This window comes from Notechis scutatus, chromosome 15 (assembly GCF_049901735.1).
Source record: "Notechis scutatus isolate UNSWTSFEM ecotype Mainland chromosome 15, rNotScu1.2, whole genome shotgun sequence".
Taxonomy (NCBI): domain Eukaryota; kingdom Metazoa; phylum Chordata; class Lepidosauria; order Squamata; family Elapidae; genus Notechis; species Notechis scutatus.
The window spans coordinates 7,174,489-7,189,356 of NC_142023.1; the positions used below are offsets into that span (position 1 = coordinate 7,174,489).

Below are 14,868 nucleotides of genomic sequence, written 5' to 3' on the forward strand. Positions count from 1 at the left end.
CATATTTGCCTCTATGGGGCCTTTAATGAATAATATATAGTGTTATATTATTGTAACAACTGAATGACCAGTATTAGCAAACACAATACTTAGTGTGCAAAAAGCAACGAAAACAAAGCCTACAGCCATATTGTTTAATAGTATTATGCATATGAAGGATAATGTATAATTAATATATAAATTGTTATGCATCTTATTTTATACAATGTATAAATTGGAAATTGCTTTCCCTGTTGCTCAAAAATGGTACTAGATACTGATCAAAGATTACGGGGTCCAGGGAGTGACTCCCAAATAGAGTTCCCCATTCATCTGGGGTGGCTAGAGTCCTTATCCCATTATCCCCACCCAAAAAATCCTGCCTCTTTTTGTTTTATTATTTAGAAAGAAGCACTTATTTGCTTGTAAGATTTTAGGAGGGATCACAAAGTCAGTTTGGCCATCAGGCTTAGCTGTAACGATTGCTTGTTGACATGTAACTCGATGTACGGTTTAAACTCAACAATGATGGCTTGACAATCATAGTTAGGATCTCCTGACCACACAGATCCAGCTAAGATCACAAACAGCCAAAATGAATGTATTTAAGTATTTGCATTTTGGCTCATGGTTGCTGGGGGAGTCCAGCGGGGAGGATGGGAATTATAGTCCACGTTCTGGAATGGCACCGTGGAACCCTACCCACCACAAGAGACGATGCTGGCTGTGGAGTATAGGCAATGAAGTCCAGGCTCTGCCAAGACAGCAGGAACTTTGCCAGATGTGGAGCACAGGCCTCGGAGTCCTGGCCCCCAGGGGGGAAAAAAGTGGGGGAAAAGTCTGTGCTGGCTTGGAGCAATAGGCAACGGGAGTCCCAAGTTCCCCCGCAAGACAGTGGGCACTTTCCCAGCTGTGGAGCATGGGCCACGGAGCCAAGGCTCTCACCCACCCAGACAGCTGGGACTGCTGATTGTGGAGCGCTCAGGCCTTGGAATGTAGGCTGGCCAAGCGGTGGCTCATGGGCTCTGGAGTCCCGCCCGCTCGCCCGCCGGAGAGGAAGGAGGCAGGGCGAGCCTCAGGGCGAGCCGGCGGGCAGCCGAGCTCCTCCTCCTCCTCCGCCTCCGCCATTTAGTCCTCCCGGCGGCGCGCCGGAGCGCCCGGGAGAAGCGGCGGGAGAGTCCGGGCCGGTCCTCGCGGGGCCCGCATCATGTCACGCCTGCACCGGAGCAGGTAAGGAGCCCCCGAGGGGATGCCAAAACGGGGGGAGGGACCCCGGCCCCCCTTTCCCCGCGGGTGCATTGCAAAAATCCCCCCTCCCTTCCCAATTGGGGCTGGTGGGGGGGGGGACAGGAGGGAAGGGAAGGAGGGCTTTCGACCCTGGAGGGTGGGGGGCAAGCAAGCCTTTGCGGGCGGATGCAGAGACCCCGGGCAAGTCGCCTCCTTCCCTGCCTCTCTAACGGATCGGCTTTTTCCTTGGCCCGAGGGCGAGGATGGAGCCACCGGGCGAGACTCTGGGAAGGCGCCTTGGCAATCCCGTGTGTGTTTGTTTGTGTGTATGTGTGTATGTGGAGGCTGTTGGCGAGCGGCTCTCGGGTTTCTTTTGTTCTTTCTAGCATTCTTGGCTGTTTTTCCTTTTTTCCCCTGTTTCATTGCCCAAGTAAAAGCAACAATGAATCAAAGAAAAAGGAAGCTTTTTCCCCCTGTCCCCGAAGGCCGTTTTGACTGCATTTCCCATTTCCCCCCCTCAAAATTAATCCTTTGCTACTCCTGAAATTACTACAGTTGTAGAACGAACTGTGTGAATGGTGTGGTGGGCACAAACCAGCTCTTTGCTGATTGTTTAAACACACACACACACACACAGAGAGAGACACAATAGTTTGCTGATTGTTTAAAACACACACAGACAGACAGTCAACTAAAGAAAAGTGTACCGATTTTTACTATAGAAAACGGAGTTTTTCGCGCAAGGATGCTCTTGTGTTTGTTTGGGTGCTCCTTTAAAAAGTAAATGTGTATTTGGCCAAAGTTTTAAGAGGACCAAAGAGCCAGAAGATGGTAATTTGTGATTTGAGGCAGGGGGAAGTTGCTATTTTTGTTCAGCGATTCTTCATGTGGCCATTTAAGGATTTTAAACATCTAGGATACCATTTTTTTTCCAACAAGGTGCTACTTAGATGTATTGTCCCCAGATATCTGGGGGGCAGGAGGGAACGAAATACAGGCAATCCTAGACTTACAACCGTTCATTTAGTGACCGAACTTATAACAGCACTGAAAAAAGTGACTTAGACCGTTTTTCACAATGACAACCTTTGCAACATTCCCAGGGCCACGTGGTCAAATTTCAGATGCTTCATATTTATGACCGTTACTGTGTCTCAAGATCCTGAGATCTTCTGGCAAGCAAAGCCAACAGGGGGAGTCAGATTTGCTTAACAACCGTGTGACTCACTTAACGACTGCAAAGATTCACTAAACAGCTGGCAAGAAAGATCGCAAAACTCACCTAACAAATATATTACTAGCAACATGAATTTTGGCCTCCATTGTGGTCGTAAGTCGAGGACCACCTGTATAGATCAGGGGAGACATTGGGACTACGGCTGTTCGTGATAACAGTTCAGGCGGGGGTTTTTTTGTTTTTGTTTTGCACTCAAACTTGGTTTAAGCTCAGATAAAAGCCCTTATCTGTGGGTTTTTCAGTTAGTTTCCATGTGGCCTTGGGGGCAGGGAGTACAAATAATATTGCATGCTTGTATTTTGGGCCTCTTGAGTGTTATCCCACCCTGAATGGGATAATAAAGAAACTTTATATGCATTTAGCTAAAACCACAACCAAGTGCTGTGCCTCATATTGAGTTTGCAGCTTCCAGGTTGCTTTAGGTAGCGCGAAATCTTTTGTGGTTTCAGCGTGTGGGGGGAAGCTAACAGCCTGGTCTGGGTTGTGTTTCCTGCAGAATTGCAGAATTTGAAGAGATCCTGAACGAGCCCAACATTGTGCTGCAAAAGCTGCGGGAATTTTGTTTCAACGGTAAGGAGAGAGGGCAGCGGCTTGGCCTTGCAAAATTTGCACAGAAAGCTGGCCTTACAAGAGAAGCGAGTTTCCACTGTGAAAAGTGACATGAAATCATAGGGCTGGAAGGGGCCTTGGAGGGACCCTTTTCCCCCTCTTTTTACTATGAAATTCCCAAGTAGGATTTGACAGTCCTCTGCCAACTGGTGTTTAAAGGCCAAAGATCACTGAATTGCTACCTCTATAAATATTTAACAGAAAATGTTCTTGCAAGCTTAAAAATGCCCTATGCGTCAAGTCCATTTTTCTTCCTTTTTTCTGATGTAGAAATGCATTGTTGTAGTGTGGCCATCGCTTCTTTAGATTGGATTATGAAGATCTAGTTTAAAAAAAAAAACTGTACCCAATGGTGAATCTCTTTTCAAGCCACCTTGCCTCTAAAGCTATGCTTCTCACTGCACCATTGTGTGCATGAAGATGAAGCAGGGAGTGCCAGAAGGAGTGGAAATTGATTTGAGAACATGAGCCAGGCCCTGCTGGGTTGGACTTCTGGACCATCCAGTCCAGCCATCTGTTCTCGCAATGACCCACTGACTGCCCATGGAAGCTCACAAGCTTCCCAGCAGATGATAGGAAGGAAGATGATGACAATGATGGAGGATGAAGAGGGGAAGGAGGAGAAGCAAGAGGAGGAGGAGAAGGGAGGTGAAGAAGAGGAGAAAGCGGAGAAAGGGGGGGGGGGAAGGAGGAGGACATTGTTGGGTTATGTACCTGTTCCATCCAGTCCAACCATCTGTTCTCACAGTGATGCATTCTCCCAGCAGGCAGCCTTCAGAGGTGGCCTCACTGCTCTCCATCCCAGGAGCCAGCACCCCGTTTCAAGATAGCCAATCCCAAAGCTGAATTACGCATTGCATTAAAAATATATTTTCTTTGGTCAGTCCTGGTTCTTCCAAGATTTATGTCAGTTTTTCCAGCGACCCTCCATTCCACCCAATAACTCCGAGGCAGACGTCTTCTCAAAGGTCCCTTTTTATTTGGATAGTGAACTGGCACAACTGGAGAATCCCGAATCTGGAAGTTCCAGGCTTTCTCACAATAAGTAAAAACTGCAAATCCATCCCCTGCACCTATCATCACATCACGTGGCCCAATCACCGCCCGTCCCAAGTTAAGACTTCCTCTCACTTATGTGCAAAACAACCTGACCTTGAATCAGAAAAAGAATGTTGTTATGTCTTAACTAGATATATACTCCAGTAAATTCCCCCCTCCCACTTTCCCAGGCTCAAATGTGGCAGCATCTGATCTCAATACGGCTTCCAAAGCTGACAATTTCACTCCACTGGGTGGCCTCTGGTTCCAGTATTTTGAGCAGGGGGGGGGGGACAGCTTCTTCTTGTCCACTTCATCCCTGCCGTGGATAATATTGGGCACCTCCAGCATCATCATCTCCTCTCCTGTGCCCCCTTTCTAGACCAGAAAGCCTCCCCCATGTCATAAGCTTTCCTTTAAGGGGACCTGCTCCAGCCCCTGGACTAGCTGAGTTGTCCTCTGAACCTTCTCCAGCTTCACTCAGTGCTCTCTGAGGTGGAACCTACCCATGAAATGTTCATCTCGCTCCTTAATCCTTCTTGAGGCTGCCATTTTGAAAGGGACTCGCGTTTAATCCCCTGGTTCTTCCATTTCACAGGGATTCCCTTCGAAGGGGGCTTGCGGTGTCTCTGCTGGAAGGTAAGTCCCTCCTCATCGAACAGCATGGCTTCACCTGCTCATTTGATTTCCCCTTTGCGTTGCTGGGTGTCAGATCCGTTGTATCGTGCAGATAGTTCCTGATTTACAACCGTTTCTTTAGCGAGCATTTGAGAAATTTCTCTTGTTAAGCAAGGCGGTCATTAAATGAGTTCTGCCCCCTTTTATGACCTTCCCCACCTGAAGTTTTGATCAGTGACTATGGGGGATGCTGGAATGGTCGTAAGGGTGAAAAACAGTCATAAGTCACTTTGTTCAGGGCCATTGTACCTCTGGTCATTAAAGGAATGCTTGCATTCCTGTATTAAATAAAGAAGGGTTAATGGCCCTGGGGAAAGGCTGGTTAGCGAATTGGGGAGTTCAGAATACATTTTCCCCCTATGCAAATTCTTTTACCTGTTTGCCTTTTGCAGATCCTCTTAAACTACCTTCCTCTGGAAAGGGGGGCTTGGAATTCCCAGCTGAGGAAGCAAAGGTACCTTGAACAGTTGGCCTCCTCTCCGTCTTTCCTTCTCGGCACGGATAATCGGAACTTCCCTGTAGGAGAAAGACAGGCAAAAACCAGGGAGGTGGAGTCAAGAGAGGAATTAGCCTGGAGCCGTTAGGTGGCCACAAACAGTCTAAATCCAACCGCTCTTGAATGACGTTAATCGCAGTTTGCTGCAGCCCCTAAAAAAAGGCGACCAAATCCTAGGCTGCATCAACGTGGGGGATAGAATCAAGATTGTGTGAAGTATTAATACCACTTTACAATGCCAATTCTGCTGACCGTTGGTTGTGTAGGTTCTTGTGTAGATTCCTATGAGCGATAAATCAGTTTAACTGGAATTTAAGGTGTTGTCCCGATTCTTCATTGCTGAGAATTCAACTGTGAAGCACCAAGCAGTTAGCAAATTAGCTCTCTGATTTATATTTTTTTAAAAAAAAATTAAATTTTCTATTGCTTTTTCACCTTTCTGCCAGAGGTTTGCATCAGCTAGTAATTTAAAATTAATTTTATAATTAATTAAATTAACTTTAAAATTATTTAAAATTAACTAATTTCAAGTTAATTACTTAAAATCTTGCGTGTCCATCTGGATTGTTTTAGTGAGCCAAAACCAAGGAGAATATTTGTTGTGTGGTCGCTTAGAGTTGAGGCTGGTTTGACCCTTCCCCAATCAATCAATTAAAAGCATTTTCTTCCTGTAGTTTTTAATTTTTTTCTTCCTATAGATTAACTAAACTGCAGGGCTGATGACTCAACAGAAACAGTGCTAACACTTCCTATCCAATTTTTAGAACTTTTAAGTCAGCGTTTCTCAACCTTGGTGACTGTTAGATGAGTGCATTTCAATTCCCCAAATGCTGTCTGGGGAATTCTGGGAATTGAAGTCCACTCCTCTCACAGTCATCAAGGTTGAGAAATACCGTTTTTAAGCTGACTTAAGTTGGAAAAATTATGCATACATGACGTAGAAGCGAAAATGCAAAAGTGTAATAATTTGAGATGTATTTTAAAAGCGTGTGATTAAAGACAGCGTTCAATCACACTGTGGATGCAAATTTACACTGGACACTGTGGATGCCAATTTACTTCCACATTGCTTGGTTGGGGTGTGTTGGCTAGAAAGCCAAATGGGTACACTAGCTATTTTTGGGTCTGTGAATGTGGTGCTTTTTGGCGATTAAAGAAATTACATCAAAAATGTAAAACTGGGGTTGTGTTCTGAAGTATTCTGCCTGGCCAGATTTGCAAAGGTTGCTTCTGAGTAGCCAGCAATGGCCTTTTCCAACAGAAATCAATTAAAAGCAGTGACAGCATAGTACTTTAAAAGCAGAGATCAAATCGCAAACTGCTCGTGTTTCTTAATAGTGCATATGAGTGTATTTTTGTATTGTCCCTGGAAAAATCACTTTAAGGCCACTGGACTTGGTTGTATTTGCCCCCAAAAAAGGGGGGGTGGGAATCACTCTGGAAATCACTCCAGGAATCTGAGGGGAGAGATATGTCCAAAATATCTACACCGAAATAATTTCAGATTTGTTGTCCAAGGCTGTAGTTTGGATTTTGCTTTCGCTAAAGCTCAGGATGTGGCTTCATACAACTTCTGAAATGTGGGTGCGATTTAACTAATTCATGCTATTTCATCTTCCTCCTCTTCCTCCCTCCCTCCCTCCCTCCCTCCATCTCTCCTTCTTATCCTTCCTTCCTTTCCTCCCTCCCTCCTGCTTTCCTTTCTTCCATCCAGTTTCCTACCTTCCTCCATCTATCCTTCTTATCCTTCCTTCCTTTCTTCCCTCCTTCCTGCTTTCCTTTCTTCCATCCAGTTTCCTTCCTTCCTTCCCTCCCTCCCTCCCTCCATCTATCCCTCTTATCCTTCCTTCCTTTCCTCCCTCCCTCCCTCCCTCCCTCCCTCCATCTCTCCTTCTTATCCTTCCTTCCTTTCCTCCCTCCCTCCTGCTTTCCTTTCTTCCATCCAGTTTCCTACCTTCCTCCATCTCTCCCTCTTATCCTTCCTTTCCTCCCTCCCTCCTCCTGCTTTCCTTTCTTCCATCCAGTTTCCTTCCTTCCTTCCCTCCCTCCCTCCCTCCATCTATCCCTCTTATCCTTCCTTCCTTTCCTCCCTCCCCCTCCATCTATCCCTCTTATCCTTCCTTCCTTTCTTCCCTCCTTCCTGCTTTCCTTTCTTCCATCCAGTTTCCTTCCTTCCTTCCCTCCCTCCCTTCCTCCATCTCTCCCTGTTATCCTTCCTTCCTTTCCTCCCTCCCTCCTGCTTTCCTTTCTTCCATCCAGTTTCCTTCCCTCCCTCCCTCCCTCCCTCCCTCCCTCCCTCCCTCCCTCCCATCCTGTTTTGTTGGGTGTGTTTGAAACAATAGAGACTGTGTGTCTTGTGTTAAACAATATTCAGCTCTGCTTGCTTTTTAAAAAAACCTTGCAGCACTGATGGAAATGGGGGCGCAAACCCTATTCCTAATATGAATTCTTTTTTAAAACTGTCTCCTTCTGCATCCTCTCCTCGAAGGGAATTATATGCCCAGTTCTTGAAGGAAATGATTATCCAGCCGGGAATAGCTAAAGCTGAACTTGGAGTCTTCAGAGAGGATGTCACCTTGGACGACCATGTAAGGACACCCCCAATTAGCCCTTTTCTTCTAATCACGATCAGCAGGAGACAGTGAGTTCTAGTCCCGCCTGACGGTCAGAGGAGCCAATCCCTCTCTCTTGCCCACCTCCCAGGATTGTTGTTGTGGGGGAAATAGGAGGAGGAAGGCCTGTTGGAGACGTTCCCCCCCTTTGAGTTATTTGCAAAAATAATAAACTTAGGATATAAATAATAACATCAATAAAATAAAATCTGTGTTTCTGCTCCCAGCTTGGTTTTTGACTGCCTCTTCTCTCCAAATCTTTCTCTCCAAAGCCGCTGAATCCCAACCCCAACAGCCAGTGGAACGCTTACTTCAAGGACAACGAAGTCCTGTTGCAGATCGACAAGGATGTCCGGTAGGTCAGCCCCCCCTCCCCCCCTCCCCAAAATAAAATCAGGGGATTCAGGCAGTTCCAATGAGTAGAAAGATTCATTGCCAGATTAAGCCCTCTAGAAGAAGAACCTGGCCAACTGGCCCTTAAGGGAAATGAGCGGGAGATAAGAAGGGCAGTCAAAGTGGGCTAGACTTCGATCGCTTGCGGGCGCGCAGGGACTCATGACTTATGACGCCTTTGACCCCTGCCTCAGGCTCAGCCTGGTCATCTCCCACATCCAGGGACCCATAAAGTTGTTAGTCCCAAACTAGGGCTTCCTTGAGCCATGGCTGTCAGCTCCAATCGAGAAGGAAATGTCGGGGGACAGCTTCAGAGCCGTCCTTCTCTTAAAGCAACTTATCCAGGGTTATTACCACAGGCTCTCTTTGAGAAACCTGGTTTCTTTTGCGCCCCCCCTCCCATAGGCGACTGTATCCCGATATGGCTTTCTTCCAGCGCCCGACGGAGTATCCTTGTCTGTTGATCCTTGACCCCCAGAACGAATATGAGACCCTTCGCAAGCGGGTGGAACAAACCACCCTCAAATCGCAGACGGTGGCACGGAACCGAAGTGGGGTAACTAATGTAAGAGAATAATTTCGGGCACGAGGTTGAGGGGTGGGGGCGAAAGCTTGGCCCCCTGCCAGCTTTTGGGGGATGAACGAGCAGATTTTGAGTTTCGGGGAATGTGTCATAGGTGGCCTCATAAAAGACGACTGCTTGGAGCCAGTCATAATATTTATTATTTGTTTATTTGTTGAATTTATATTGGCGCCTACTTGCCCATGGCGACTCGAAGCGGCTTACAGAATGTAAAACCATATTTTAAAAAAAATACAAAAAAAACTAACAAAAAGAATCAAATAAAGTACAATAGTACAATAAAGTACAATAGAACAAAATCTGGGGGGTTTGGAAATACAAAAGTTACAAAAGTTGGTTTAGTGTTTGAAGTTTACAACGGTACGAAAAGTGACTTTTGATCCGTTGTCCGTGGAGCTGCGGTGATGATTGTAACTGCTAGGACTGCTTGTTAAGTCACCTTTTTTTCAGCGGACATTGTAGCTTTGAACATTCGTTAAGTGAATGTCATGCCCTTGTTGGAATCTGATTCTGAGGGGGAGGTTGAGCAGCTGACAGGGAGTGGGAGTGTGGCTCCGGTGGCTGTGAAGAAACGGGGGAAGGGCACAGTCCGGCTGGGCATTCAGAGGAAGACCCAGGTCCACCCCCTCTTCATCCTAGGGTACGCAGGGAGGAACGGAGAAGGGAGCAACATGGCTTCCGGGAGAGGAAAAGGCCCTGATCCCTTTCACTGGTTGCAGCTGGGAGAACAGGATATAAGAAGGGCGTTTGCACACGGCTCCTAGCTGGAAGCAAAGCATGCATTATCTTTGTCGAGGCTTATCTGGGTTTTGGCGTCCTGTCCTCCCAACTGTGTGTGCTACGTTATCTTTTGGAAGTCTGCAATTTATTCTCCTGGCCCGTCCGTGTTAATTTACTTCAGCGTGGTTTGTGTTGTTGTTTTTTATTTCTACTTTATCTGTACTTTGGGTTTGGGCTGCGTTTTTTCCCTTTGTAGACTGTTTTTTGGAAGAGTTTCATCTCCAGCCGAGAATAACTGGACATTGGGGGCCAAGTTGGAGGTATTAAAGGGAATTTATCTACTTTTGTGCTGTGGTTATTTTTGTGCCACGCCCCTTTGGGTCATCACAGTGAACGGTTGTAAGTCGAGGAGTCCCTGTACCCATAAAAAGATGCCGGACCCCCCATTTTTGCAGGTGAGCTCCCCTCTTAAAGCACCGGTGCTGAATGAGTACGAAGTTCTCCCTGATGGCTTCGAAGCCCACTGGGAAGTTGTGGAACGAATCCTGTTCATTTACGCCAAGCTGAACCCTGGAATCGCTTACGTCCAAGGGATGAACGAAATTGTGGGACCCCTCTATTACACCTTTGCGACAAACCCCAACAGCGCATGGAAAGGTAAGGGCGGGGTGGAGAGTTCCTGGTCTGATTGATCTACAGAGAAGACAGCTAACGGTATGAAAATATATTAAAAGGAGCACACAAAACTATGATACCCGTATGATGGAAATACGTAGTCAATTTCGTACGGTGTGAGGAATTCAAGAAGCTTTATGCAGGTGGTCCTCGACATGGCCACAACTGAGTCCAAAATTTATGTCGTTAAGCGAACTTTGCTCCATTTTATGATCTCTCTCGCCATGGCTGGTGGGGACTAGAACTCCCTATATCTCCTGGTGATTGGCCCAAAGTGAATCCCTGCAGTTGTTCAGTTAGTAACACGGTTGTTAATCCGGCTTCTCTGTTGACTTGGCTTGTCCGAAGGTCACAAAAGGGGAGGAGGGGGTCACGTAACTCCGTGACACTGGAACTGTCATAAGTACAAGTCCGTGGCCAACACCTGAATTTTTATTACACGATGCTGATGATGCAATGGTCGTCAGTGTGAAAAACGGCCATAAGTCGCTTTTTTCAATGCCGTTGCAATTTTGGTCACTACATGAACTGTTGTAAGTTGAGGACTACCCGTATTATCTTCCACATTTAAACGGTCGTGGCAGATGCCATGCAAGGGGCGGGTCGTATTCCGTTTCTCAGCCCTGGCAGGTGGCATTGAAGCCTATTAATTTTTTCAGATAGATTCTCCCCCGAATCTGGACGTTGGATAATCCAGATTACTGACAGTCTCCCTTTCTGTGCACAGAGCACGCCGAAGCCGACACCTTCTTCTGCTTCACCAACCTCATGTCTGAGATCAGGGACAACTTCATCAAGAGCCTGGATGACTCCCAGTGTGGGATCACCTACAAGATGGAGAAGGTCTACGTCATCCTGAAGGAGAAAGACAGGGAGCTGTACATGAAGCTGGTGAGAAGTTTGCAGATTGAGCCAAAGTGACCCTTCTTTGGGGAACTTTAAGGGGAAGGTCCATCGTGGTCAGCCAAGTCAAGGTCGGTCTAAGTCCGTGATGACGAACCTACAGCACGCATGCAAGCCCCAAGCAAACTTAACCTCGTTGCGCATGTGTGCACCTCCCCGCTGATTTTTGGGCCGTTTGAGGCCTTTTTCGGCCTCCCAGAGGCTTGAGGGAAGCCTCTGCAGTCTTTGCAGGCTGAAAAAATAGGCCCATTTCATCACTTCCTGTATTTCCCTCAAGCCATTTTACCCCTCAAGCCTCTGGGAGGCCGAAAAGGCCTCAAACAGCCTGGGAGGCGCGCACAGGTGGTGGTGGGCCACGCGCATTGCCTTCTGGGTGCTGGCACGCAAGTACAAGCGCGCGCACAATTTTTGGCCCAGGAACCCAAAAAGCTTACCCACCATTGGTCTAAATGGTGGCTGGGTGACCGATCTATCTATCTATCCATCCACCCATCTATTCATCCATCCATCTATCCATCCATCTATCTACATGTAAAATAATCTTTACAATGTTTACAATATATAATTTTATTATTATTAAAAGGAAGTCCTGGATGCTTTCCTTCTCCTTCCCGCGTTTTCTAGCGCAGAACTGCGCCAACGCTTTATTTTCTCTTTCCAGCAAGAACAGAACATCAAGCCTCAGTTCTTCGCGTTCCGCTGGCTAACGCTGCTGCTCTCACAAGAGTTCCTGCTCCCAGACGTCATTCGCATCTGGGACTCCCTCTTCGCCGATGACAGCCGCTTCGACTTCCTCCTGCTGGTCTGCTGCGCCATGTTGACGTGAGTTCAGAGCTACACATCCTAAAGAAGGAAGCACAGGGACCTTGGAGGAGTGGCTCTCGCCCTTGCTTTCAATGGGACATAGTTGCTTCCACTAAATTCCCCGGCCAGCTAGGGTTTAAGGCACCAGGCTAGAAACTGGGCGACGGGGAGTTCTAGTCCCGCCTTAGCCATGAAAGGCAGCTGGGTGACAGCCACCTGGGGATTGGGCCAATCATCTGAGGGCTGTGAGTTCTAGTCCTGTCTTAGCATGAAAGACGGTTGGGTGACTTTGGGCCAGCCACACCGGGAGACAGTGAGTTCTAGTCCTGCTTTAGGCACAAAAGCCAGCTGGGTGACTTTGGGCCAGTCCCCTCTCTCTCTCTCTCCGCTCAACCCACTTCACAGGGTTGTTATTGTGGGGAAAATGGGAGAAAAGAGCATTAGATATGTTTTATATTGATATATAACGATAAAGGAGGTGTATAAGTAAAATAAATTAATACAAATAAAAGGCTGTTTTGTCGTTTCTGCCTCTTGCATTGTCCATCCTCGATCCCTTTCCTGTTGGATCCCAGTGGATCCGAGCTAAGTCCATGTTTTTCTCTGTCGTTATCCTACAGGCTCATCCGGGATCAACTACTGGAAGGGGATTTTACTGTAAATATGCGGCTTCTGCAGGTAAGGGAAAGAGGGGAAGGCAAAATATTTTTTCTTCCTGGTTGAGAACAGCCTCAGCCACGACTGTGTTCGTATCAAGCCAGCTTTTGTTTTAACTGTGGCTTCTTGACCAAACTGTACTAGCTCTTACCAACGGGGAAAATCACCGTGGCCAGTTGTTTTCCAGGCCTCTCTCTTTCTTTTTTTTTTGTTATGTAGGAAAGTCACAAAACGAGATGCCCAACTTAACCGCCTTTGAGGTTTCAGTTGCCAAAAACTTTCTGGAATCCTCTATTCTATTGTTGTAACGTTGCTGTTCTTCTAATGGTGGGGGGGGAGATTGACAGGGGTGCTTGACTTACAACCATTTGTTCAAAGATCCCACTGCTTGCCAACATTATGTCGGTGGCCAAGCTCCCAAATTTTGATCAGGTGACTTTGGAGGTCTTGCCACAGCCATGTAGGTTCCAGTCGTAAGTCATTTTTTTCCCCCAGGTGTCATTGTAAACTTTGAATGGTCGTTTAAACGAAAGGTTGGAAGTCAAGGACTACGTAAAAGTCAGGGGGGGAGAAGGATCGCTGTGGCCACCTGCAGATCTGGGGGGTCTTTTAGAGTTGGGGCCATTGTCCTTAAGTGCTTCTCCCCTCTTGAATTCTTACAAATATGATTCTCGACTCCTGACGAATGTATCTTTTTTTTTTATGTATACTGAGAGTATTTACACCAAGACAAATTCCTTGTGTGTCCAATCACACTTGGTGAATAAAGTATTCTGTTCTGTTCTGTTCTGTTCTGTTCTGTTCCTGTTCCTGTTCCTATTCCTGTTCTGTTCTATTCTATTCTGTTCTCTTCTGTTCCTGTTCCTATTCTATTCTATTCTATTCTATTCTATTCTACTCTACTCTACTCTACTCTACTCTACTCTACTCTACTCTACTCTACTCTCTTCTGTTCTCTTCTGTTCCTGTTCCTATTCTATTCTATTCTATTCTATTCTGTTCTGTTCTGTTCTGTTCTGTTCTGTTCTGTTCTATTCTACTCTACTCTACTCTATTCTGTTCTCTTCTGTTCCTGTTTCTATTCTATTCTATTCTATTCTATTCTATTCTATTCTATTCTATTCTATTCTATTCTACTCTACTCTACTCTACTCTACTCTACTCTACTCTATTCTGTTCTCTTCTGTTCTCTTCTGTTCCTGTTCCTACTCTACTCTACTCTACTCTAATTGCTGCCTGCAATTTGTAAGAATTCCTCCTTCATTCGGCGCCCGGCATTGTCCCTTTTCCCACTCAGGACTACCCAATCTCTGATGTCCACCTGATTCTGAAGACAGCAAAGGATCTTCAGGAGTCGAAGTAGCTCGTCCATCCAAAGGTTCAGCAGATGTGATGGTTGCTTGTCCCCTCTGTGGAGGACCTCTGGAGGAAGTCACGTTTCTTCTCTTCCAAAATCTCCTCGACCGGAAATAATGACTCCTCCTTGCCACATCCTTTGGGCAAGGGACTCTAAGGAGATGAGCTACAAGTCCCCTCTCGAAAGGCCCAAGAAGCAGGACCCACCTGGGATTGGACTCCATGGGAAAGAACCAGCCCCTTTTGGGGAACTTCTTCTGCAAGCTGCCAATCCAGCTTCTGCGTCATAGGTTTTGGGATAAGTTCTTCCCAGTCGCTCCCAATCCAGATCCCAAGGTCTGGAGCCTTCCTGTTAGATTCCTTCCTCCTTTGTTTGGAGGCCAGCTTTTCCTGGAAGCTTAAAAGAAGAAGGAAAAAAAATGGAACAATGCTAGAAAGGTCTCCTTAGCCACACTGCCTTGGAGCGGACCTACTTCCTCCATTGCTGAAACGTGGAATTGTCTAGATGGGGACGTTCAAATGCAGAGCAACATTCTTGCTTAGACTTTCAGTTGTCACCCCTGTTGCGTTTCCCGACTGCCTGTGATTTGTCAGTGCTCTGCCATGAATTATAAATTATTCCCCCCGAATTGGTAAAAGCCTGTCCTTGGCCACAAATTCCTCCGATAAAGAGTTTCCTGCAAGCCAAAATAACTGATAATTTAAGGATGGAAGACTTCTCCATGCTCTGCTGGTATCTGCTTGCAGGGAAAATTTCCCCGTTCCAGTGAACATTGATGCAAAGTGATTTTTCTAGCAGTGAAAAGGGGATTTTGATTATTTTCAGAACTCTACCGTGTTAATGACGTGCTATTCTGGGTTAGTTTGAGTTCCCAAAAGTTAAATCAGGCCTTTGTGGCAT

At 46.5% G+C, this 14,868-nt stretch overlaps 1 protein-coding gene across 2 annotated transcripts in view; it reads left to right on the forward strand.

The window, feature by feature from the left end:
• TBC1D13 (TBC1 domain family member 13) overlaps nucleotides 1-14,649 on the forward strand; it is a 16,020-nt gene extending 1,371 nt beyond the window's left edge. Inside the window, exons 1-12 of one of the 2 annotated variants that reach the window (XM_087943893.1) lie at nucleotides 898-1,209; nucleotides 2,940-3,013; nucleotides 4,689-4,729; nucleotides 5,161-5,222; nucleotides 7,753-7,852; nucleotides 8,149-8,231; nucleotides 8,675-8,834; nucleotides 10,028-10,229; nucleotides 10,975-11,138; nucleotides 11,812-11,972; nucleotides 12,575-12,632; nucleotides 13,909-14,649. In XM_087943893.1, coding sequence (XP_087800019.1) covers nucleotides 1,187-1,209; nucleotides 2,940-3,013; nucleotides 4,689-4,729; nucleotides 5,161-5,222; nucleotides 7,753-7,852; nucleotides 8,149-8,231; nucleotides 8,675-8,834; nucleotides 10,028-10,229; nucleotides 10,975-11,138; nucleotides 11,812-11,972; nucleotides 12,575-12,632; nucleotides 13,909-13,974 — 1,194 coding nt within the window. In that variant the 5' untranslated portion in view covers nucleotides 898-1,186 and the 3' untranslated portion in view covers nucleotides 13,975-14,649. Of the gene's footprint in view, nucleotides 1-897; nucleotides 1,210-2,939; nucleotides 3,014-4,688; nucleotides 4,730-5,160; nucleotides 5,223-7,752; nucleotides 7,853-8,148; nucleotides 8,232-8,674; nucleotides 8,835-10,027; nucleotides 10,230-10,974; nucleotides 11,139-11,811; nucleotides 11,973-12,574; nucleotides 12,633-13,908 lie in introns of those variants that run through there. The other variant, XM_087943894.1, reaches the window with a different exon arrangement.
• Nucleotides 14,650-14,868: the final 219 nt, after the last annotated feature.